The sequence below is a fragment of the Toxotes jaculatrix genome, chromosome 6 (assembly GCF_017976425.1).
Source record: "Toxotes jaculatrix isolate fToxJac2 chromosome 6, fToxJac2.pri, whole genome shotgun sequence".
NCBI lineage: Eukaryota > Metazoa > Chordata > Actinopteri > Toxotidae > Toxotes > Toxotes jaculatrix.
Window position 1 is genome coordinate 2,702,740 of NC_054399.1, and position 24,731 is coordinate 2,727,470.

Genomic DNA, 24,731 nt, shown 5'->3' on the forward strand with positions numbered 1-24,731 from the left:
AAGCTACTGAGTCACTGTCCTGGGATTTTGATGATTGTGCAATTCAGCGCTCGGTCCTCTTCAAAACAGGAAATTCACGTGGTCTATGCCTGGACGTTAAAATTCCGCCTTTTGCGAGAAAAGAAGGAAGAAATATCCGCTTTGGATCATGTGGCCTTGGTAGAGCTATAAGTGGGGTGGGAGGTGGGTTTATACCAGAGGGGGCACAGTTAGAAGGGGTCTAAGGAGGGGGGCCATTTCTAAGACTTTAAAGCTGCACCCATAACATATTTTACCATAACAATGACTATGTTTAATTAAAAAATGTGATTTGTAGTGACAAACCTACAGTGAACCAACACCTGACCAAGAACGATGCAGAATACATTACCACAGCTGTAATCTAATTTATGACACCACTTACATTATAAGTGCCTTCACATATGTCGGGGTACTGATTCCCAGTCAGTCAGGGAGAAATATCATCTGGCTCAGCAGCTCCTCTCAGTTCTATGAGCAATTTAGCTCCTTTCGGCTCATAGTTTTGGATTAAGGCAGCAACTTTATCATCAGCCTCCTCCAGAAGCCGGCAGCTGTTTTCAGTGAAAACACTCTGGTGAATCCATTGTATGCTGTCCTGCCCAAGACCAAAAGACAGACAAAGTTAGCAACTAGCTGTTCAACATAGCAGAGTATTTAGCAGCTAAAGGCTCATTTCCCTCAGAAGCTGATAGAGACCAAAACAGAGGTTAAAAAGAGAGCGACTGTTGGACGTACATTTGTCAAATGAACAGACGTACATCTCAAAATGAATGCTAATGTTGCTCTGTATGGGCTGGATGTGTAAATAGCAACTGTTTGCTGACACGTTAGCCATAGTCACTTTATAAGGCCACAATATGTCTGTGTAGTTTTTACAGCTTTAATTAATTAAAATTTAGACATTTCATTATAATTTATATTGTACTTACAATAATGCATGTCCTTTAATAAAGTTGTATATGAGCAAGGATTGACGGTTAGTTGGGAACTTGGCGGTGATGGGGTACATACACAATATAGAGGGTGTGTATGACACGAAGGTGATAAGAGGAGGGGAGGGGGGAGATCAACAGCCCCAGGGGCCCCTAACAGGTTGATCCAGCTATGCCTTCTACCATTGTGTTCTGTAAACACAAGTGTTAATGGGCTGTATCTGTTCCCATTGAGGTCCACTGCAGTCATTTATGTTCACTCGTGAGAGAGAGAGGGTCGTGGGTGGAAGGAGATGGTGAATCTTTTCAAATCAATTCAAAACTGATGCAATAGTAACACCTGAAAATAGATTTTATTTGGCAGCCAATAAGCCACCACAGTGTGAAATCAGCTCTTGTTAGAGCCAAATAAAGTCTGATGAAATGTTTACAAAACTTAAAGCAACTTATCTCTACCTTAGCCGTAATTTGATTTCAAATTCTGTCAGCGGACTATTTTCCTTTCTCACCTAGGAACTCCTACACCTCACACTGTAGACCTACTACTTATACTCTAATAAAGCCATTACCATACAGCACCTACTCTACAAGTTCAGTGGCATTAATGTTTTATATTTAAACAGTGCACCTGTCACTTAATGTTTAAGTAGTTCCACAGAATGAAACGGGCATGTACAGAAAGATCAGGGATTACCTATTATTAGAGTGGCCTAGTGGCTTAAGTTGCAAGCTAATCTTTTGTCTGGTTTAACTTGGTCTTATGTTGTTTGTTTGTTTTTGTGCATGTCCTACAGCTCAAACTTAAACCTCGTTGGTGTGTAAAAAAATAAATAAAGTGTCCTTATACTGTATCAGCACACTTCCATTATCTTGCATGATATAACTATTTTTTTTCATCCCTTGATATTATTATTCCATATAAGATAATTTACATGAGCTGGTAAATTTGTATAATGTGCTTCTTGGGATAACGACAACACCCAGAGGAGCGTGCGCAGTGTGTACATAACGGTGCGCTCATGTTTGTTTGATAAATGAACAGCGATTCGATTTTACCCTGGCGTTCCTTCGCCCCACTCACCGATGAAAGTGGTAGGGTCAGTCTAATCTGAAAGAACTCCAGTTTGTGATGCGCGACGCGTAACTGTATTTAACCACATAAAAAATGCAGAAGATGAGTTAATTTCATGTGAATGAGACGTCATTGTATTTAAAAATAGCAGCTATTATGTAGTTATATATTCCTCACGATGTATGCATATTTAATTCAGCTTAAAACTGAGTGGTATTTTATGTTGTACCCATAAAAAAACGCTTTAGACTATTTAAAAATAAAATAAAGGGTCGAAGAAACCTTTCAGTATCTGTACTCACACGCCTCACGAGTACACACCTCCTCTACGTGAAGTCGTCACTCTGTCCAGGTCTGTGATTGGCTGTTGGAAAGACTACAGCGGTGCCGATTGGTTGCGAAACGAAGCTGGGAAACGGGAAGCTAAAAAAAAAAAAAAAATCTTGTCAACTAAAGTGGACGTAAGCTTCTGCTTCGCATTTCTCCTGTTCTTCAAGCTAACGTTGCGGTGGGGAAAAAAAACCCCGGGTCTAATCTGGTCGCCACTGTAAAATCAACATGGGGTGTTTCTTCTCGAAGAAATCCAAAAGAAAGTCATCCGACAAAGAGGATCGTACGCCGACAACAACGACTGTCGAAACTACGACGACAAGCAACGCGGTTCCCCTTGGCAACAACACCGACGAGGCTCCGAAGCAATATAGCTGGGATAAACGAGAAAAGGTAACACCTAGGTCCTACAGAGCCGCCAGTAAAGTTATACATTACAATAAACCGATACCCGGTAGGGAAGTGGTGGTCTTAACCAGCTAACTTTAGTTTGCCTGACTGTTTAATTCCTCTTAACGTGTGTGTTCACTCGTTTCCAGGTAGCTACAATCTCCAAGAGGTGCAGTTAGCTAACCTCATTTACACGTTTAACCTACAGCTCGGTTAGAAAGTAGCTAGTTCTGGAAAACAAAAAATTGTGAAGGTAGCTGAACTCTTCCGTATTAAAACTCCACCAGGGTGTCAGCGACCCTTCTGTGCCAAATCTGTAATGTGGACATCTGTATTTCTAAAACCATTTCCTGAGTTCTGCAGGTAAACGGACATGTTTACGTGACGAGAATCACTGCGCAGCAGCAGCAGCATCGATTTATCGTGACACGCTGTCTCAGTTTATTGAATCTCAGTTTTACTCAGCCAGCCAATGGATGCATCCAGTGCCCATTATAAGTTTACAACACTCTCGAGTTTAAAGCTCAAAGCCTCGCCCTCTCTCACTTCGTGTATCCAGCGTTATCTGATTATCGGATTACTACACGTCTCTGTGGTTCGCCGTTCTGTAGCTGACCACACAGGCGTTAACCAAGCAGTGTTTCAATTTCCGTTTTGACTCACTGTGTGTTGCACCTCAAAAGTGTGACACCAAATAGTCCGAAAATAGTTTGATGCATACCTGCGAGTTAACAGGGTCAAATAAAGTATGTATGTGTGAAAGTGTATGAAAAGATAAATAGTTGTACTATAACATTTAAAAATACAGTGCAGACATTTATGTCTGAAAAGCTTAAGTTTGTAACAACAAACATCAGTAGTGTTACTGGATGACAGAGGTGGGAATATATGAGATACAGGTTTGGTTCAAGAATGTGGTGCATCTCTAAATGTATTGTTTAAATACTGGCTGGCACTGTTCTCTTCGCATAGGTTGATCCCAAAGACTACATGCTGACGGGGCTAAAAGACGTCACGGTGGGTCGTCTACCTGGCAAACTGAATGGGCAACAGTTTGTCATCCAAGAGTGTGAGAACTGCAACATCTACGTGCTCGACCACTCAGCGACTATCACCATCGATGACTGTGTCAATTGCCGCATTTTTCTAGGACCTGTCAAGGGCAGTGTGTTTTTCAGAGACTGTAAAGACATCAAGTGCGTGGTGGCCTGTCAGCAGTTTCGCACACGGGACTGTAAAAAGATGGACGTGTTCTTGTGCTGTGCCACTCAGCCCATCATCGAGTCATCTACGGGTATGAAGTTTGGCTGCTTTCAGTACTACTATCCTGAGCTGGCCTTCCACTTCAAGGACGCCAACCTCAGCATATTCAACAACAACTGGAGCAACATCCACGACTTCACGCCAGTGTCCGGAGAGAACAACTGGAGCTTGTTGCCAGAAGCTTCAGCAGTTCTGGATTTTGTACCAGCACCAGACCCCGAGTCTGAGTTCAAGTCGGTGCGAATCTCCACTGACTCCACACGCAGCATTGTGCCTTTGACAAAGGGAGGGAGGCGTAAGGACAGTGAAGAGTCCTGCCTCTTTGTTTTCTTTGCTGGAGAGTACACCACTGCAAATGCCCGCAAACTGATCGATGAGGTGAGTGTGAGGAAGTGTTCCTACAGTGGTTATGATGTGGTGGTTAAAGGAGGAAGTCTATTTGCATGTCAATGGAAAGATGGTGTTGGTGATGTTACTTGGAGTTTAAAATCTTACCCAATCTTAATACCCTGATGAACGCTGGCTGAAGTCAGTCGTGTTTTAACTATCTCAAAAGGTTGAAGAATGAAAAAAAAAACAAAAAAAAAAAAAACAAACTTCAGTGTTAACTATCACAATTGGCACCATTTTGAACAGAAGTTCAACACAGAACTGTAAAACTAGGTTAGATATTGAGGAAATCTAATCAAACCTCCACCGTTCTTAGAGTAATCCCAAACAAGCAGAACAATCTGAAGCTGGTTATCAGCCAAATCAAATGAGTTGCATCACCACTGAAGCTTGTGGTGCTGCCATCCAAGAGAGTGGGTTAAAGATTACATGTCTTATCAAACCACCCAATTATTTCCTTTGAAGACTTTCTGTTTTTTTCAGCTCTCCAGCTGTGTGTGAGCATTTCTTTACTATCAGGTGCACTGAAATATTCCATTAATTAGTAGTTGCATATAAGCATTTAATTTATATGCAAATTTTTTTGTATCCTCTGCATTCTCTGAGTATGCAGAGTAATATTTTTTGTAGCTTTCTTTTGTTTTAGCTGACTTACTAAGCTACAATCCTGAGCTGGCTGTGTTGCTACTTGAACATTCCAGTTATGTTTGTGCTCCTGCCAAAATATGCATTACTGTAACACAAAAGCATGAAACTGGATCCACATGTGGGACAGTAAAGAAATCTTATTGCAAGACACATCTTGACAGTTGATCTCCTCTGTTTTTAGACATGGAGGATTCTTTAAATGCTGGATGGCTCACTGCTGCCTTTGGCTGTTGATTGTATAACTTTTTTTAAATCTCATCTGCACAGGCAACGGCTAAAGGTTTTGTGCTGATCCAGACAAAGGAAGTCTCAATGCGACCCGAAGACGTGAAGAGGGTGTTTCAAAACAAGACAGAGGAGGTCATGGAGTGGGTCACCAAAGGTAATTTTCCTTTTTTCTTTTGTTTTGCTGTTGTTGTTTTAAAACATCAGCTGCTCAGGAACTCGGCCAGGTATGTTGGATCTCGTCTGACAAAGCTGTTTCATAAGACTGGCAGCTACAACATGTTCATGCTCTGCATTCGATGAGAGTAACAGTTGCGTGTTGTAGCTGAACAGAGTGAAACAAGCACAGTTTGTTTTAAAATGTCTAAATAGGGCCAGTTTCCAGTGCTGTTAGTAATGACCTAGGTACCTCAAGGAAACTATATTCCCTCTCAGACAACAGTTTGCCTTTCTGCCATTTTTTTTTAGAAGCAAAAGACTTGTGGTTAAAATGCTTACATGATTTTTATTATGACAACAGTGCTGACTACTAGTTTTGGTACAAGTGGCAGAAATCAGCTAAATCAGCATTCAACTTTGGTAGGGAGTACTGGAAAATTTCATGATCTCCATTTCACTAGTAAGCAGTTATTGTTTCATCACACAATAAGTGTGAGGAAATGTAAGAGATTTTTTTATTGAGGACGGAGAAACTGTATTTAGCTGCAGTTTAGCTCAGTACAGCAGGACTGAGACTTTCATATCTTCCTACTAAAGGCCCTGTGATTGCCCTGGAGCTGAATGGTGACGGAGTTGTGGAAGCCTGTAAGAACATCGCCAATGAAGTATTCAGTGGCAGCAAGGTAATCACACCGTGTCTGTCTGTCGTAGGTTTTAAACAAATCGGTCATTTTTTAGAAAAATATTCAAAAGCTTAGAGTATGTTTTTTTTTCACAGGTTTTTGTCTCTGATAACAAAAATACATCCTCTCGAGACGTGGACAACTTCTTCAACTTTGCCGACATGCAGATGGGCTTGTGAATGATCACGTATGGAAACAAACTGCCCATCACACACTCAGTCTGATTTTCTAAACCGCCCACCGTCCAGCTCGGGTTAAATACGAGTGGCTTTTCTTTTTTTTTTTGCCTCTTTTCATTCTAAAAAAACAGGAAACAGGTAGGAATGGAAAATATTAAGGACTGTGTTTGATAAAGCCTTGGATAAGATAATTCATAAACCATGACCCTGCAGACTAGACGCATGCCCATATCATCCAAAAACATTTGCTGTAAACCACGTAACATCCATTAGTTGCTTAGAGTGCTGTGACTATTTATATTTCTATGAATGTATTTGATAATCCTGTTGCTTTTATCAATTGTGAATGTAACTGTTTGCTATACATGTATTTCATTTTAATTTAAAATTTAGTTTTTCATCACTGTCTGAAACTGTCGATGCAGTGGAAAAACCATTAGCACAAGAAGGCCTGAGGGAAAATATTTTATTTATAAATCAGATTTTTATTTCCTGTAAGGATTTATTTGTGTATGTGGTTTAGATTATTTACTTTGTGTGTATAAGATGTGTATATTTGGAACATGCTGTGTAGGTGGTTATGACATCTTATTGACATCTGTTTGGCCAAAGTTGAATTGTGAAAGGTTAGGATTAATTGATGCGTTTACACTGAAGGTATAAACACTTATAAAATGCTGGGTTTTCATGTAGGTAATTCATGTTATCTTTTTTTAAATATTTTTTAATGTTTGTTTTATATTCTACTCAATGTTTTTTTATAGAAACAAATTAATGTTCATTATAATTTTTAGTAAAACATTTGATTATGTGTGTCTTCAATTTGTAATCAGGCTTTTCACACCTGATCAGATGATTGAAAGAAAGCTGTGTGATAATGGCTGCAGAGTGACAAACATGAGCCAATCAAGGTAACAACAAGTTATAACTACAATATAGTCAATTATCTGTCCTCCTGAGTTAGTTTATTTTGGTCACAATCATCAGCACATTCTCATTGTTTCCATTTACTGGCAGTAAGGTTAAAGGAAATACTCTGGTTCTCATTTGCTGTAAATGTAAATGCTCTGACTGTTTGCTTGCTGTGGTATGTCTGGACTTTAGGAACATCACTCATCAAATTAGTGAATTATCTTCTGTGTTATTGCTATAGAAGCACATTGCTTAAATATTATAAGCAATAATATAATATTAATAATATTATTTTTTTTTAAATGGAAAACACCCTCAACATGTAGGGTGAGTCCAGGGGTTTGGAATTGGAGTGTTCAGTAACAATGTGCTGTCGTCTTCAGCGAATCACAGTTAACAGCTTTCACTTCAGCATCCAACTTCTGACATTTGATCATTTGACCGAATGATTCTAGTCAGTAGCTGACAGCCTGACTCCACCTGGTCTGTGCTGAAGCCTGTCATTTATTCATTTATCAGAAGCAGCACATTAACGTCTGACGTATCAAACCGTTTTGTACAGATGCCTTTAAGAAACTATCCATAGGGACTTCTTGTGCTGTAATTTGTATTTGTGAACCTTTTGTATTGGAGCATACCGTTTTTGTAGAGCAACCTGTCTTTCTGAAAGCACATTTCTCTGTAATCTGTTGTTTCTACGCTTAAATGACATCCTGACTTTATAAAATGGCAGAGAAACATTAAAAAGCCGTAGAAAAACTGAACGTACGCCAGTGACTGTTTGACTGGTTGTGTTTTATCAGCCTGTTGTCACTGTTAAAGACTTGGTTTTCATTGTTTCCGTCGTCTATGGACAGAGGCTAACGCCGGTGCGCAAATCGAGCGCACCCACGATGGAGGGAAATCGGCGGGGCTTAGGGCCCGGCGGGACGCGCGGTACAATAGAGCTGTTGTGCCGTGGTGGTGGACAGATTGCAGCCCTGGAGATTCCCACTGAGGTGGGATACAAAAAAAATACTAAATTTAATCTACAGCTAGAAGCAGAGCTTCAGTTTTATAGGTGTACGTTTGAAGCTGTGTGTGGACGGCCATGTGTGTGGGATAGAGCGGACAGCAGCGCGGGGACTGGAGGTAAGATGGGAGAAATGTGAACAATATGCTCGTGTGTTCAGTGGAGCTCAGTGAGCCAGGATTTTCCCTGGATGGGTTATCCAGGCCACGGGGCCTGCTGCTTTCTGCCTTCACTGGACCCTCTCTGCCTCTCGGCCACAGACGCGTGGGCCACTATTAAGTGAACGCAGTTTTTGGTAGTTAACGGCTCTCCACACTGAACAATAAAACCAGCTGAGCTGTGCATCTACTCGCCTCAGTGGCTGTAGGAAGTGACATCTTTGTATGATGGTGGCGCCCATGTTTGATTTCTCCACAGCCTGCAGAGCAGCCCGCTCCAGGCCTCTCTCTCTCTCTCTCTCTGTGTGTGTGTGTGTGTGGTTGGCGCCAACAAGGCTCTTAGGGCAGGGCAGGCACTCGGCTTTATTTTTGTAAAAGTCCTCAGTCTACGTGTTGCTGAGTCCAGTCCCAGCCAGCACCCAGACATCAGTTCACCTACAATTATACGTTATATGAGGAGGGAACCGTGAACAAGGCACCCACGGTGCAGTCAGCGGCTCCTGTATCAATGGTTTGTGAACAGTTTGAGGCCATATCCGCCCATTTTCACAGTCTGCAGCCCCCCACCACCTCATCGTGTGTGTGTGTGTGTGTATTTTCTCACTGACCTCTCGTGACTGACTTTGTTGTAATGACATTAACATCTGTAGCAGCATTAGTAAACCAGTATTACAGTTATAACTTAGATTATAGTGGTCTGGCACTATTTTCTAAATCTGGCAACACTGTCTGTTAACATTTACATAAGTACAATACAAGCCAAGAGCTACTTCCTGGATGTAGTAAATAGTAAAATACACAAAACTCTATTTATTCATTGTTTTATCCTGACCAAAATCTGTCCACGCAGAAATAATCAGCCACACCGAGGTAAAACACAAGAGGACTACAGGGCTGCCGCCAGCGATTATTTTTATCATAAACAAATCTGCCCTTTCTCATTTCACCGTCCATAAAATGTCAGAAAACACAAATACATCAATAATAACAATACAAATTTTCCAGGGTCCAAGGTTACTTCCTCAAGTTGCTTCTTTTGTCTGACCAACTGTCCAAAATCCAAAAGAGATTCAGTTCACAATGAAATAAAACCAACAAAAACAGGAAAATCCACACATATGAGAAGCGAGAACCAATAAGCGTTTAGTGTTTTTCATTTGAAAACTGCTTAAACATTTAATCACTTATCAGAATAGTTGCACATTAACTTTCTGTTGCACTGAATGGAAGCACATGAAGAGCGGAGAGACCTGCGACAATTAGATTAGCCGTTAAATTGACGAGTTGATTAACAGAAAATTAATCGACTTCAGTTCATAACTGCTTTGTTGTTTACGAGATTTTTTTTCTTTGGCCTTGAGTACCTGAACACAAACGTTAGCTGTATTCAGAGATGGAAACACTCATGTCAGTGGCAGATGCCAGGTCTCAGCAGGCTCTGCTGTCGAGGTGAACACACACTTTACAGTGGTGTGTCTGTGCTGTGTTCAGCGTGTGTCACTGGTGATTTACTGAGGACTCAGTGTGGTCAAACTCAGTTAGATCAGCAAACCTAGTTCAGACATGGTAACTAGTAACACACCGCATGTCCATGTTTTACTTATGGCATGGTATGGAGAGGGATTGGCTTTATGCCTTTTCCCCTCCCACCCGTCCTGTCCTCATGAGGAATGCGAGGCATGTCCTGTCTGTTGAAACAGTGTACTGTATTTGGGGCTGTGCCGGGCCGGAGTCCCTAAGTATTTTGAAACCTTAATGGCACATAGTGTGGCCTTGTGGGGTCTGTCTAGTTTCACTTCTCTTTAAACTGTCCAATTAAAACATGAATACAAGAAAAATCAGGAAACTAAGGATTCTGTCTGCTAAACTTTATTTAAATAATTCAATGAACAGTGATTGTTATTTATTGTTATTAGTTTAGTAAACTGGACATTTCTTTGTAAAGTTTCTGGTACAGCACTAATTAATATTCAGCAAACAGAGACAGCACGAAGTGGTATAGTGTATTTAGACAGAACAGCTTATTGGACTCACCTGTGTTTCTCATTTACAGGTATGACATTAAGTGGTTATCAGAGGGAGTCACTAGCATGCTTTTCAATTTGAAATTTATGGTGAGTCACCTCTCTGCACTTCGTCCAGAGGATCAGATTTTAAAATAGTTACTTGAATGTGTTATTTTCATATAATCTTAAATTTCCTTATTTGCCATGTTTTAAAGTGTGTCTGTCTCCTGTTCTGCAGGATGTTACAGGATGAAACGTCTCAGGTCCTCAAGCAGCAGCGACAGTTCTGACAATGAGAGTGAGTCATCTGCCAGAGAGGCCTCAGACCATGAGCTGGACTGGATTTTATATTCACCACTGCTCTTTTATTAACATCCTCTTTTTTTTTTGTTTAGGTCCCTCAACCTCCTTTTGCTCGTCCAACAAGTATGGAAGCAAACCTGGAACCCCCGCCTCCAGCCAGAAGAAACCGGCCGAAGTAGGTTCCCATCGTCATCAGACTCTGCGTAGTGTGTTGTTAACCGTAACGAGCAGCGACAGACTAACTGTGCGCCCTGGCCTCTCTCCTCTCTCGCAGGTGTTCAGAAAAGACCTGATCAGTGCCATGAAGCTGCCAGACTCCCACCATGTCTCCCCAGAGGACTACTACCTGCTGGCAGACACCTGGAAGCAGGAGTGGGAGAAGGGAGTCCAGGTGCCGGCAAGTCCAGACACCATCCCGGAGCCGTCAGTCAGGTAACGCTGACTCTGCTGCCGGGGTTACTAGCTGTTTTACATATTTATTTCACTGTGTGAAGATCCCTGATGTGCTGACAGATTTTGGTTGTGTCTTCTGTGATCAGAATTATTGCGGAGAAGCCCAAAGAGGTCCTGTACACCCACCAGAGGAAGTACATCCAGTGTGCTTGCCAGGACTCAGCTGAACCAGGTTATGTCAACATCAGAGAGCTGGCGGAGGCCATGTGTCGCTACGATCTGGACGACATGGACCTCTACTGGCTGCACACGCTCAACCAAGAGCTCGACCGCATGGGTAAGGAGCAGGCTTGTAAATGTTAAACACACACTGTATTATGGCAGATAGATGATATCTGAACAGTGGACATCTGTCAGCTTAAGCTAGAAATAAGAGCATTAAGATTTGGATTTACGATATCCAGCAGTCTGCTGGGGTTTCTCTGAGCCTATGGAGTTTTGTCCCTCTCTGTCTTCCAGGGGAGGAGCCCATAGACGAGCTGACCATGGAGCGCGCCATGGAAGCCCTGGAGAGGCAGTGTCATGACAACATGAACCACGCCATCGAGACAGTGGAGGGCCTGGGGATTGAGTATGACGAGGACGTCATCTGCGACGTGTGCCGCTCCCCCGACAGCGAGGAAGGGAATGACATGGTGTTCTGTGACAAGTGCAACATCTGTGTGCACCAGGTAAACACAGAGCGCCCTTCAATGCACAGGCAGCGTACAGGCAGCCATTTGGTTATTTATTCAGCTATTCAACAGAAATTGGCCCAGTTACTAGTGACAACTCTGCTGTCACTGGGAAATAATCTTGTTGACCAAGTTACCAAGAAGGCTTCTTAAAAATATTATACTAAATACAAAACACCCAAGAAAACCGACGGACACACGGTACAGAAGAACACAGAAATGAAAATAGGAGTTAGCCCTTGTGCTAGCTTACAGCTCTCAGTACCAGGACACGTTTGGACACGTGGAAGGTGTTTAAGTTTTAGCAAAACCTAATTTTCTTTCTCATGTGTTGTCAGTGAATGTGTCAGTCAGACACTGACAGACTGTTCTAACCTGCTGTTCTCACACAGGCCTGCTATGGCATAGTCAAAGTGCCTGTTGGAAACTGGCTGTGTAGGACGTGTGTCCTCGGCATCGACCCGCAGTGCCTTCTGTGTCCCCAGAAGGGCGGTGCCATGAAAGCCACACGTGCAGGCACCAAGTGGGCACACGTAAGCTGTGCTCTGTGGATACCAGAGGTAAATAAACAAACACATATATCCTCTGCTCTACCCTTTGACCTCTCTAAGCAAATCTACACTAACAGTGTTAAAGATCTCTGTTCATGATGGACGTTTTGCTGCTCTGTAGGTGAGCATTGCTTGTCCTGAGAGGATGGAGCCCATCACCAAAGTCTCCCACATTCCACCCAGTCGCTGGTCTCTCATCTGCAGTCTGTGTAAACTGAAGACAGGTGCATGTATCCAGGTGAGTGTGGATCTCTGTGGTCAGTAATGATTTTTTATCACAGGAACAATACAGTATCAGTTATTGTAAAGTTATTCTTGTTCAATTAAAGTCATTCTCCAACAGAAACATATGCTTTCAGTAGTAAACATTCTTTAAAAAAAAGGAATACTTTAGCATTTTTGGAAAAGCACCTATTAGTTTTCAAGAGAGTTAGATGAGAAGATCAGTTCTGCGCTGATACCTGTGTTGAATATGAGACCAGAGCAGCAGCCCGTTAGCTCAGCTTAGCGTAGGAAAGCCAACTGGACTCTGTCCAAAGTGTAAAAAATGCACCTGATGGCACCTCTGAAACTCACTGAGTGACATGTTATATCATGTTTGTTTAATCTGCACAAAAACACTGGCTACAAAGGTGAATAAGTCTGAAGCCTGCTCCTTTAAGGAGGCTGGAGACACAACAGATTCTAACACTCACCAAATCCATAGAAACTTGTCAAACCAATACTTCCATCCATTTTCTACACCTTATCCTGTTTAGCAAGTTGGATATGTTGCTGTTAAATTCTAACATCACTGACAACAACGAGATGCTCAAATTTACTATCAGTCCAGTAGGTAATAGTAAAGATACAAGAGATTTAGCTCCAGGACACGTTACAACTTTTCAGAAAGAATAATGAAAGTTACCCTCTTTGAGAAAACCCATGAAGTTACACATGCTAGTGACAAAAAAAGCAGATTGGTGGTTTATTCACTTTCTTAGAGACTTAGATGAGAAGACTGATACCACTGTCAGATCTATATGCAGCAGCTAACTGGCGTAGTTTAGCATAAACTAGCATTAAGTGCCTTCTTGTCTTTCTTTTACTCTGCTGCACTAATAAGATATTTTCTTTTGGCCACCACACAGCCTTCCAGACAGTAATCCAATTATGAAACAAATCATTTAAACTCAAGTTCCTGAGAAAAAAGTGTTTTTCTTTAAAATATGTAAATGCTTAAATCCTGTTATTAAATCTTGTTATTCCCAGCAATTGGGTTTATAGTCCATGTAAACATAATCTGTTTCTCCTCTCTACTCCCAGTGCTCTGTAAAGAACTGCACCACTCCCTTCCACGTGACATGTGCCTTTGAGCACAGTCTGGAGATGAAGACCATCTTGGACGAAGGGGACGAAGTCAAGTTCAAGTCTTACTGCCTCAAGCACAGCAAATCTAAATCTGGGGAGGCAAGCCTGAGCCCAGCTCGCTCTAAACCCCCCAGCGAGGCGGGGAAGGTGGGCCAGCGGGCACAGAGACTGCAGGAGCTGGAGGAGGAGTTCTACACACTAATCCAGCTAGAGGAGCTGGCCCAGGCCCTTGGGCTCTCAGAGCGCTTAGTGGATTTCATCTATCAGTACTGGAAGCTGAAGAGGAAAAGCAACTTTAACAAAGCTCTGCTGCCCCCTAAAGAGGAGGAGGAGAACCTGGTGCTGCAGCCTCAGGAGGACAGCATCCACACACGCATGCGGATGTTCATGCACCTGCGACAGGATTTGGAGAGGGTGGGTTTCTGATTACAAAGCAGGTTTTTCAGTACACACTGAATTTTATTCATTTTTTTAGATTGCTTATGCTCAATGAGCATTTTTTAAAAGCCAGTTTATGTGCTTGAATTCACGTTTTAGCCTATAAGCTAAGCGGACTATCATGTCCTACACCACACTAACGTAGGGACTCAATTTGTCAGTCTATTGTCAGTTATTCTGCTTATTTATTTCTGGATTCATTCTTTGGTCTAAAAAAGTCAAAACTGAAAAATGCTGATGAAAATCTCAAACTTAAAATATGTTGTTTGGTCATTAAAAACAAATGTAAGGGCCAGCATTAGACTGACTGTGTGACCCAGCTGCTCCCAAAATATAAAGCTTACTATCATAAAAACACAAAGACAAGAAGCAAATCTTCACACTGGTGAACGAGGAACTAGTTAATGTTCTAAGGGACTAAATCTTTCTGATCGTTTCTATTTCTTTTATTCTACAGGTGAGGAATTTGTGTTACATGGTGAGTCGCCGTGAGAAGCTGAAGCTGTTGCAGAGCAAAGCCCAGGAGCAGATGTTCAATTTACATGTGCAGCTCATGAACCAGGAGCTGTCAGCCGGTGAGCCATCTGCTGGATCATTCTTCCTTGTTTGCTGATACTGTGTTGTGTCATTTGAATCATAACTGTATTGTGAATTTGTTTGTCTTTCTTTGTCCCAAGGACTTCCTGTTTCTTTCCCAGTGGAGAACATGCTGTTTCGACCTCCTCCACGGATAACTCTAAAGCTGAAAATGCCCAAAGCCTCAAATCTTGGAAATGGAAATGCCAGTTCCAAATCTGGTAACGGGCCTCTGTGTCCGGACAATAGCGGGAATGTTACTGAACATGCATGTGAAGGGCTGGGTCAGGGGAAGCCTCAGCTGCACGGCCGTGGTCGGAGAGAGGAGCGTCCCAACGGCCGACTGGCTTCCTCGAGCCTCTCGAACAGCCTGATGCTGCCTGTTAAGCCAACTGGCAAACCCTTTTCCCTGCATGCTGCTCTCCACGGCCACTCATCCAACAGTAATGGCAAACTGGACCAAGACCGGGCATGCGTGGCCAAATCTAACGGTCTCCCAGTGGCTCAGAAGGACAGTTCTTGCCAGACGCCCAGTCACCAGGACTCTTCAAATGAGGCTTTAGTCAAGAGCGGCTTTCGAAAATCTGCCATGGAGCACTTTGGCAGGTCATTCAAAGAGGCGACCATAAACTTGGTACGGACCACAGAGGACCTGCGGGCCTCTGACAAACTGTCCCGTAAGGGCTCAGCCAAGGAGAGACTATGGGCTAAACCCATGTCTGAGCACAAAGTGAAGAGCACGAGATCGTACCAGGACAGTGACGGATACTGTCCCGACCTGGAGCTCAGTGACTCAGAGCCGGAGGCCAAAGGGAAGCACCGGCGGCAGGTGGGGCTGCCGCAGCCAGATGCTCTGAGGAAAGGGGTCAGTCGTGGGAAACAGTCACTGGGCTCCAGGCATCCCATGCAAAGGTGACAGCTGTTTTTTTTTTTGTTTGTTTTTTTAATAAACTCACTGCCACTGTTCATTCCTGACCCTCTGGCAGTCTTCCTAAGTGCCAGGCTGTCTCTCTGAACACACCTCTATCAGGGACCAGACCAAGACACAGTGCTAATGGTGCTGTATACGTGAAGCAGAAGTCACATGAAGGGTGCTGTCGTCCAGATCACCAGATCTTCACCCAGTAGGATTAATGAAGAAGCAAAGTGCTGTGTCAGTCTTCTGAGATTATCGTGCATGCCTTTCATTTGTGGCGAGCATTTCATTTTATACTCTGCACAACTTGGTATTAAACATCCCTGTTCCCTGACACACAGGTTCCAATTGCCTTTGACTAAAAATGTTGTACATAAGATGTTCACATTGGGATGTACATAATGTGTAACTGACCCACACGTTCCACTTTACTGACACTTCGGTGTCAGTGTGGCCTAGAAATTAAAACTTGCTGGATGAAAATTTTGTAGTGAACTCTAGAATCTGCTGCACTTCCTGTTCCTTCTCACAGGTGATAAACAGACTTGTGACCTTTACGTTTGTCATTCTTCTGAAACACAGATGCCTTTTGTATGTAGGAATGCAGTTTCAAACTTTAAGTACCTTCACGTTTGAAGGTTATAAAACTAAACATAACGGAAAGCAATTAAGCTCCTCTTAGTCTCAATGGGAGGAAACGTGTGTGAAGCAGTATCACTACATTCCCTGGTGCATCGTTCAGGTGCAACCTGAGCTGGATGCATTAAAGCAAAGAGTGAGTACAGATCTGGGATCGATAACTGGCCTCAAGTCATTACATGACCAGCCTTAAATATCACAGCTGATTTTTTTTTTTTTTTTAATTAAACAGCTTTGCCAAATATGAACAAATTTTACAAACTTTTTTTTTTTTTTTTAAATACAAACAGCTGTACAATAACCTTTCTGAAATAACATACATCATAAAATTAAGAAGACAAGGATTTAAAGAGGATATGTGATCAAAGAATAAATACCAAGGATTTGGTGTCAATTTTCAGTCAATGATTGGAAAATCAGACACACTGAAGTTGTGCTCAGAAACGGCTGTGTAATTGTAGTCTGACACTCAGCCCCACTATTCACTTAGAATTATTCAGGTGTAATGAAGGCAAGTTGTGAGACTTGCATTTTGGTGAAAAGTTACCAATAAAGAAAGTTTAAGCAAGCAGTCGCAAAGTGGTGTTTCACTTTGCCCTTTACAGAGACCCTCAGCCTGAGCCGACTGTCCACAACAAGTCAAATGACCTTGTCAAGCAGAGGAAATTCAAACTGTGGCTCCACTCAAACTAAGAGGAGCAAGGTTTATGCCACTGAAGGTGAATAAATGTGCCATCACTACATGTTCCATAAACCAGAAACTCGAAATGCTAAAGTGCAACGTGGCTTTCACTCCTGACAAGCATAAATATGTATCCCTCTCCTCCTGAGCAGCATAAACAAATACTGTCTCAATGCATTTTTGCTCTGTTAGCATTTTCGGTTTTTAACTACATCAATGACAAACACTGTTATGACTGAAGTGGATTGTAAATTGCAGATACAGGTCCACACTTGAACACTAGCACATTCAGAACACATCCAACACGTAGGGAAACAATAAGGATTTACATAAGCATTTTGGAAAGGACATTCTTAAATAAAATGCCCTGAGCAGCGAGGCATAAAAAAAATCTATCAGTTATTTACATGGAAAGCTAGATGGCAGCAATGCCACACTTACCAACGAAACCCATCACTGTACACAGCCTGATTTCAGGCAGGGTATGTATAGGCTGTATGTACAGGCCTTTTCACAGTAGACATGTTCCCGCTCTGTAGCCAGTGAATCACATGCATAACTAATAACATTAATTAACTATAACTGAGCTCTGCTCAGTTTTGGTATTTCAGTGTCCCAGCCTGTAAGAGGTGAAACTAAATGAAATACAGCCATTCACAATGTTATTATTTTCACATGTACTTTAACCAGTGAAATGTTAAGAAAAATGCATTGAACAGAGAAGAGGAAGCTAAACTAAAGTCAGCAACACTGGAGCAGTTTGTCTAGTTTGCTTCACCACACTGGTTAATGCTGTCTCAGGGTTTATTGAACCGCTGAACAAGCTGAGCAAGACCTGACCAACCAAATTATCACAAAACAAACAGACAACTTAATCAATTTCCTCTTGGGAAATGCATTTTAGTACAGAGGTCAACCTCTGGTACAATGAAATACATTTTTTTTTTCAGATAACAGGCAGCTGCTACATAAACTGGTGGGTTTGGCAGATATTTACACATGAACACATCACCACGTCTGAATATAGTATAGAGAATAAAGGTATTTGCATCTTACAAACCTTATTCATTTATTACAGAAAGGGGAACTAACTTAGTTCACTGATGAACACTGTTATCACGTAGATCAGCACTTCACAACCTTTTTGTGAACCCTGTAAATCATCACAATGTCTAATCATGACCTGTCATGGGTTGCATATGTCTGCATGAGCAGATCAATCAAAAAGTGACATTTTCTCTTCACTTTGTCTCATTTCAATTGCTTTTAGTGATCTCAACAGTTAAAACCATCCAAAAAACTATCCAAAAATATAAATTAAAAAAGATGTCAGGAAATAAACATAATACAGAAATGTATTTTTTTTTAAAGGTAAGCTGTCAGGTTTTTAAACACTAGTACTGCTATGGAGCAACATTTCTACAAGTGGGCCCATTTTGTTTGTATCGTGCACATACACGTCTGTGACACATTCCCACCGCGAGCTTTCTGGTGGTAAGGAAAGGAGGTTAGCAACCATAGCCTGTATAAAACATGGACGTAGCGCCCGTGACATCACCCATTGGCTTCGGGGAGTCGGTTTTGTGACCAAATCATGGGCATTTGAGCTGCGCCATCTTGGATTTTAGTGCGAGTGTACTCCATATTTGGCGAAGAGGCCGGGAACCCGCCCACTTAGCAATACTTAATATTTACCGGCTTTCACCGCTGCCTCCATCCACTATCCACTTACAGTTACAGCAGCACACAATCAACAGCAGCCGCTTACTGACGGAGCTACTCTGTCCATGCAATGTCGGACTTTTGAAACAGAAAAATGAGACGAAATATAACTCTAGCCTAGTATTCCCTCAATAAACGGACTCTGAGAGCACGGAACACACCGCAACAGCGTTCCTAACATTAGCTGCTCCGGTCCTCTATCAATCAATCACTTAATCAATCAAGAACTTTATTTGTGCCCTGGGGGGCAATTCAAGGCACGTGAACAGTTTACACACACAACACAATGCTATCTATATCAGCAGCGACCATAAATCGGCAGTCGTTAGCCAGCGGCACAATATGCTAATACATGCTAATTAGTGTAAACATCCAGGTAAAATAGTGAGAAATTTACTTACCGAAAAAACTGCACAGACTCCTTCGACGGTCGGTTAGTACAGTCTACACTACAACGACCCATGTTGTCACAAAAACCTATCCGAACATTGGCAAACAAACACGGACACTGCAGACCCAGTCAACCGCTGGAGGTAGCCGGAAGTCTCTGGATGTAGCCGCCTGGCGCAGCCGACGTTTTAGCAAAGAGCTAACTGCCAGTGCCTGTCTATGGAACTGTCACTCAACGTAACCACGCCCTAATTTATGTAACACACTGCTGTGCTTGGAGCTAAATGCGAACACCTGCATGCTGACATGCTAACATTGACAGTGCTAACAGGCTTCTGTTCAGCTAGCGAGCTAGCAGGCACCATCTGAGTTTAGCTCGTTAGCATGCTAACATTTGCTAATTGTCACTGAACACAAAGGGCACCAAGTACCGGATGAACTAAAATAGTGACCTGTTCCTTAAAAAAAAAAAAAAGCAGGATGTATGTCTGAACCATGTTGAACCTCTGGCCACACCCGTTTGGTGACGTCTCGCCAGGTGTTTTACCATGAACAACGGGGGAGGGGGGGGGGGGGGGGGGCACCCATATCACCTGCTGTGACATCAGCTGGTCAGCTGGGGGGGGATGTGGGCAGAGCTGCAGTATATCCGGGAGTTTTCAGCCTCAGAGATCCGTACAGCAGCATCGCCTCTCTGCGCTCAGTGGGCTCTTTAAGAGCAGAGCCTCTCTGCATCTGCTGATCTGTCAGCAGGGGCTGAGCCGCCCGCCCTGCACATCCCGCCTCTGCATCTCAGGGGACCGACAGACACCCGGCTCACGGCGGGACTCACTCACCGCTGATGCACCCGAAGCACCCGGCACATCATACGTGGATAATCAGTAGTCGAAACTAAAATGCGCCGGGCCCACCGTCCTCGCCATCCCGGGCTGTGCAGGTGTAAGAGGTAACCGGACTGAGCTGCTGGGGAGGGACACGGCCACTCTTTATATCTGCGGATCACATCATACATGTTTTATGTACAGCCATGACATTTTCCGATGCTTTGGTATGGAGGACTTCCTCTGGAGCACGCCTTTAATTTCAGTCACCGTATTTGGCCTCTCTGGTGGTTCGGCCGGTTCAGCTGGATCAGCGACTGGAGGAAACAACAGCAGCACTTTGATTAAGTAAGTGTGAGATACACAGGACTACACCTCTCACATTACTGTGACACTGAACACCCTGCTGTAGCTTTTATACAACATTTATGGAATATTTATCTTGATACCCCCCAAAAACAAACCAGAATGCCCCACAAGCTATGTATCTCCAAACATGATAACAGCATCGGGATATGGGAACATAATCTATCATGCCTTTAAATGTGTGTTGACTGATGTTGTGCAGGTGGTGGAGCTCAGTATGTCCTCGGTGGTGGTGTCCCAGCTGAGTGAGCTGAGCCTGGGAGAGCTACCCATGGAGAGCTGGATGTCTCACCTGCCATGTGCTCTGTGGGACACCCCCCTGTACCACCTGGCCATCCCGGGTAGGCTGCCACAGAACAGCACGCTGTAGTGCTGATGAAGCTGACTGTTAATTGAATGGTTTTAGTGAAAGTGTGTGTGTTGTGTGAGTGGTTTCGGTGGTTCCTGGCTGCTGGTGAAAGTGCCCCTGACAGCTTATCTTTCCCCCATGTAGGCAGCCACAATGCAATAACCTACTGTCTGGATATGAATGACAGATCCCCTGTTGACCTCACCCAACCAGACATGCTTCAAAAGCTGGACAAATACATGAAGCCTCTTATTCGCCCCTTTGTGTACAAATGGGCGATAACCCAGGTAATGAATCCCAGAGGAAGACGCACCAGCAAGTTGTTACTCATTGTTAATGAGATAATATTTTAAGCTGGACCTCTGATAATGAATCCCTGAATCCCGTGTCTTGCAGGAGTACACTATAAAACAGCAGCTGGACTGTGGGGTCAGATACTGTGACCTGAGAATTGCACACAGGCCCAATGACAGCTCCACTGATCTTTATTTCTACCATGGCGTTTACACCACACTCACTGTGGAGGTATGTTTACAAGATGTTGCCACAGTGACATTTATGCTCCCGTAAAGGCTCATCTGCATCGAGAACAATAACCATAAAGAACAACAGTACAGTCATGCTCAGCAAAGACTCACCACTGCAGTGAGATACTAAATCCCCTTACTGCTGCTAAATTACTCTTACGGAAGTTTTTAAAGCAGCCCAATTACTGCAGCAGGAACACAGAACTTTTATTTAGAACCTTGTTCTTTAGCCAATTTCTCATGTGTTGTTGGTGTTATTTTCATATGGGAGTAGGCACAAACATGGGTCTAGCAAGACCAAAAGCAGCATCCTGCCCTGGGAACATATGTCAAAGGTTTGTCTTTGCATTCTCACATGTATTAACATGATGAAGCCACTAAACAGACCTTTATCTGTGAAATTATGGTGGATATTAGGTGGCTCATAGCGACCAAATCATCCAGTAAATATAGAAAGCATTTTTATACTTAAAAATATCCATAAGCCCCTTGGGCTGCAGAATAAGTTTTAAAACCTTTCAAGCATCTGGTAATCTCCTCTATCCACAGCAGATTTGGCAAATTCCATCATGTAGCACTCGTGTGCGAACGCCAAAAAAATCATGTCCTACAAAACAGCTAATCCTGGCAGTGTTCCAGGTGTGCTATTAAACAAGGCTGTCAAGTGTGCATGAAAAGATGGAGCCCTGCAGTGGAAGAAAACTAAACGGTACCTTGTGTTTTCCTGACAGACTGTTCTAATGGAGATAAGGGAGTGGCTGGACGCCCATCCCAAAGAGGTGGTCATTCTCTCCTTCAGCCACTTCCTGGGCCTGAGCCAGGAGCTCCACATGCTGCTGCTCACAACCATACGCAATGTATTCACCTCCAAACTCTGTCCCAAAACGGTACAGCTTCTCCTCCAATATTCACTATTTTTTTCAACAAATCCTATGAAAAAACCAAAACCAGAACGTGACGTGATCCCAAAGAGAATAAAGAGTTTTGCCCGTGTCACCAAAACCTGGTTTAGCTCACTCCTCTGTGCTGTAGATCTCCACTGTCCAAAAACTCTTCTAGTCACACTGTTGCACTGGATCACACATTCCTTCACTACAATGAACATGGGGACTGTAGTTTTTACACCCCATCCTGCTGGCGTTGTGCACCAGATGTGGATTAATCTGCAGCTGAAGCTAGTTCCTAACAAATGCACTATTTAATTCGGTTTGAGTAACTTTTGGTAAAAACTACATTACCCAGCTGCTAAAAGTACTGTACATATATATTTGTGACTCATTTTTAAAGATTTACATCCTCAGTTGTAACCGATGGGCTTGCGTCTGACGGGGTAAATTATTGAGCAGTGGACTGACACATTGTTGGTTTTGGTATTTTGATGGGATTTGGTGACAGTAAGGAAAATATAGAATAATGTGAGCCTTACACTTAAAAAAACATTTTAAAAACACTTGTTTGTTGTTTTGTTGATTTCAGGAAGTGTTAACTCTTCGAAACCTGTGGGCTTTAGGCTACCAAGTGATTGTTTCCTATGAACACAACATCGCCAGCTGTCACAGCGACCTGTGGCCACACATTCCTTACTGGTGGGCCAATAAATGCAAAGCTGAGGCTCTAATTGAGGAGTTTGAACACAGGAAGCAACACGGCAGACCAGGTAATCTGCAGCTGACTGACACCAAACACAGACCGGGCACAAAATCAGTGATTTGTTCATTAAAGTTGTAATTGGCCTCCACCACTCATCAACTGGTGTGTGTATTTTGCGTTTCAGGAGGTTTCTTTGTCACGGGAATTAATCTGACAGAAGACCTGAAGTACATCTGCACACACCCAACAGAGTCCCTGAAGGACCTGGTGATGTCCACGTATCCGACTCTGCTCAGCTGGGTTACAGAGCAGACTCCCGGCTCCAGAGTGGGCTCTCTCAATATCATTGCTGGGGATTTTATCACAGAGAGTCACTTTGTACCAACTGTTGTTACACTGAATGAGAAACTGCTGAAATGGTCCTCATGACTTTTTTACCAGTATGCATTAATCTGCAAAAAAAAAAAAAGTGAATCACAGCATGAAACACAAGCTTGTTTTGTTAAAAGCGACAGAAAAAATACTTGAATTATTCAGTTAAACATAAATGCACTGATTGAAGGCAGTGAAATGTATATTTCAGTCTTAAAGCTGCTTGGAAACAGACCTTTGGTATTTTGAGCTGCATTTGTTTGTTTACATTCAGTTCACTATTTATGCAACGCACTGTATGAGTCCGTTCAGTCAGCGAGGTGGCCGGTTTTATGTTACGGTGGCCAAAGCAATAATGTTAAAACTAATCTCACCTTAACGTAGGCATTTTAGATAAGTAAGCACAAGCAATGTATTCAACGAGCACATATGACTATAGGACATCAGTTTTTATAAATATGTGGGCAGCAAGTTTAAGAAGAAGCTCGACTGCATCACCTACAATACACGTATTTATCCATAGAGAATGTAGAGAGAACATGAAACTTATGCAAAATGCATGGAAAAGTTATTTGCATGAACCCAACCTTGACTGTTCTACCTATAACTGACTTTAGCCAGCGGGTTAGGCCTTGATCTAAAATAATGCTGCACCACTGTGCCTGTGAAGATAAGCTTTTCAAATAAACGTGAGCATTTTTAAACTAATTCTTTCTCTTTACTGACTCATCATTCAAACAGACAAATGGATCTTTTCTTTGAAGATACCTGTGCTGGACTGTCACAGTCTCTTCTCATCACAGCATTTGTACAAAAGAAGTGAACGTGTCTTTGGTGTTTTCGGACACAGGGAATGTCAAACTATGGAGTCCAGGCTTTTGTGTTCCCTCGCAGTATGCATTCCTTTTCAGTGCTTTTGGTTCCCTCACAATAGCTTGTACTACATCATGTGTCTGACCTGCAGTTAGGTTGGGTTTACCAGCTACATGATGCTAACCCGCTTTATGTTAAAAGACCTGTGACTTTTTTTTTGAAATGGTGAAAAATTTCTGTCATACTCTGTCATTCTTACTGAGATTAGTTTATTGTGAAAGCCATCATCCCTCTGGAAGCTGGGGCATATGGACCCTCCAGTCTGCAGCCAGAAAAACAATAGACTCTGCTGTATTGAATTACAATTAATTAATAAATTACTCAATTAAAAATAAATAAATAAATAAATAAAATCTCACACTTTAAAATGTGCAGTTTTTGTTTTATCCACAGGTCAGTGTAGATATCCTCTATAATTTAAAGCCAGTGTGCCACAGTAAAAATTAAACAAGGTCTGACCCACAGAGTAACAGGAGCTCGCACTGACTCACAGTTCTTTCCACAAACCACTGACAGTGTCTACAGTTATTTCAGCAGCATGGTCCAGCGTCCATGTCTCCACATATTAATAATGTAATGTAGCTCTGAATGCACATGATTATGACTTTTTATTCATTGTACTTATTAAATCAGAGACTTTCCTGTATCCGTCTTCCTCACTTTGTGGTTCTTCTACATCCAGTCGGCTGCTTCTTCTTCTGCCACGACTCATTTCACTCCTTTAAAACACAGAATAAAATGAAACTTTAGAAAAGTGAT

General features: G+C 42.6%; 3 protein-coding genes across 5 annotated transcripts; all 3 read left to right on the plus strand.

Annotated features, from left to right (window-relative positions):
- The first annotated feature begins 2,463 nt into the window (after positions 1 to 2,463).
- rp2 (RP2 activator of ARL3 GTPase) lies at positions 2,464 to 7,103 on the plus strand. Its single transcript, XM_041041091.1, has 5 exons — positions 2,464 to 2,748; positions 3,718 to 4,386; positions 5,314 to 5,428; positions 6,028 to 6,113; positions 6,209 to 7,103. Exons 1-5 carry the CDS (start codon positions 2,584 to 2,586, stop codon positions 6,290 to 6,292), a joined length of 1,119 nt encoding a protein of 372 aa, XP_040897025.1. The 5' UTR covers positions 2,464 to 2,583; the 3' UTR covers positions 6,293 to 7,103.
- A 1,071-nt stretch (positions 7,104 to 8,174) lies between these two features.
- jade3 (jade family PHD finger 3) lies at positions 8,175 to 16,774 on the plus strand. Of its 2 annotated transcripts, XM_041040442.1 has the most exons (13): positions 8,175 to 8,335; positions 10,428 to 10,488; positions 10,619 to 10,678; positions 10,776 to 10,858; positions 10,958 to 11,115; positions 11,223 to 11,413; positions 11,596 to 11,807; positions 12,203 to 12,370; positions 12,483 to 12,599; positions 13,667 to 14,125; positions 14,607 to 14,724; positions 14,827 to 15,637; positions 15,712 to 16,774. In XM_041040442.1, exons 3-13 carry the CDS (start codon positions 10,630 to 10,632, stop codon positions 15,851 to 15,853), a joined length of 2,508 nt encoding a protein of 835 aa, XP_040896376.1. In that variant the 5' UTR covers positions 8,175 to 8,335; positions 10,428 to 10,488; positions 10,619 to 10,629; the 3' UTR covers positions 15,854 to 16,774. The 2 variants fall into 2 exon arrangements, with proteins under 2 accessions (XP_040896376.1, XP_040896375.1); XM_041040441.1 differs by having other exon boundaries at positions 14,827 to 16,774.
- Positions 16,775 to 19,896: 3,122 nt separating this feature from the next.
- On the plus strand, positions 19,897 to 23,774 carry plcxd1 (phosphatidylinositol-specific phospholipase C, X domain containing 1). 2 transcript variants are annotated; one of them, XM_041040444.1, is made up of 7 exons: positions 19,897 to 20,243; positions 20,464 to 20,602; positions 20,755 to 20,897; positions 21,007 to 21,135; positions 21,869 to 22,024; positions 22,614 to 22,794; positions 22,912 to 23,774. In XM_041040444.1, exons 2-7 carry the CDS (start codon positions 20,479 to 20,481, stop codon positions 23,154 to 23,156), a joined length of 978 nt encoding a protein of 325 aa, XP_040896378.1. In that variant the 5' UTR covers positions 19,897 to 20,243; positions 20,464 to 20,478; the 3' UTR covers positions 23,157 to 23,774. The 2 variants fall into 2 exon arrangements, with proteins under 2 accessions (XP_040896378.1, XP_040896379.1); XM_041040445.1 differs by having other exon boundaries at positions 20,798 to 20,897.
- Positions 23,775 to 24,731: the final 957 nt, after the last annotated feature.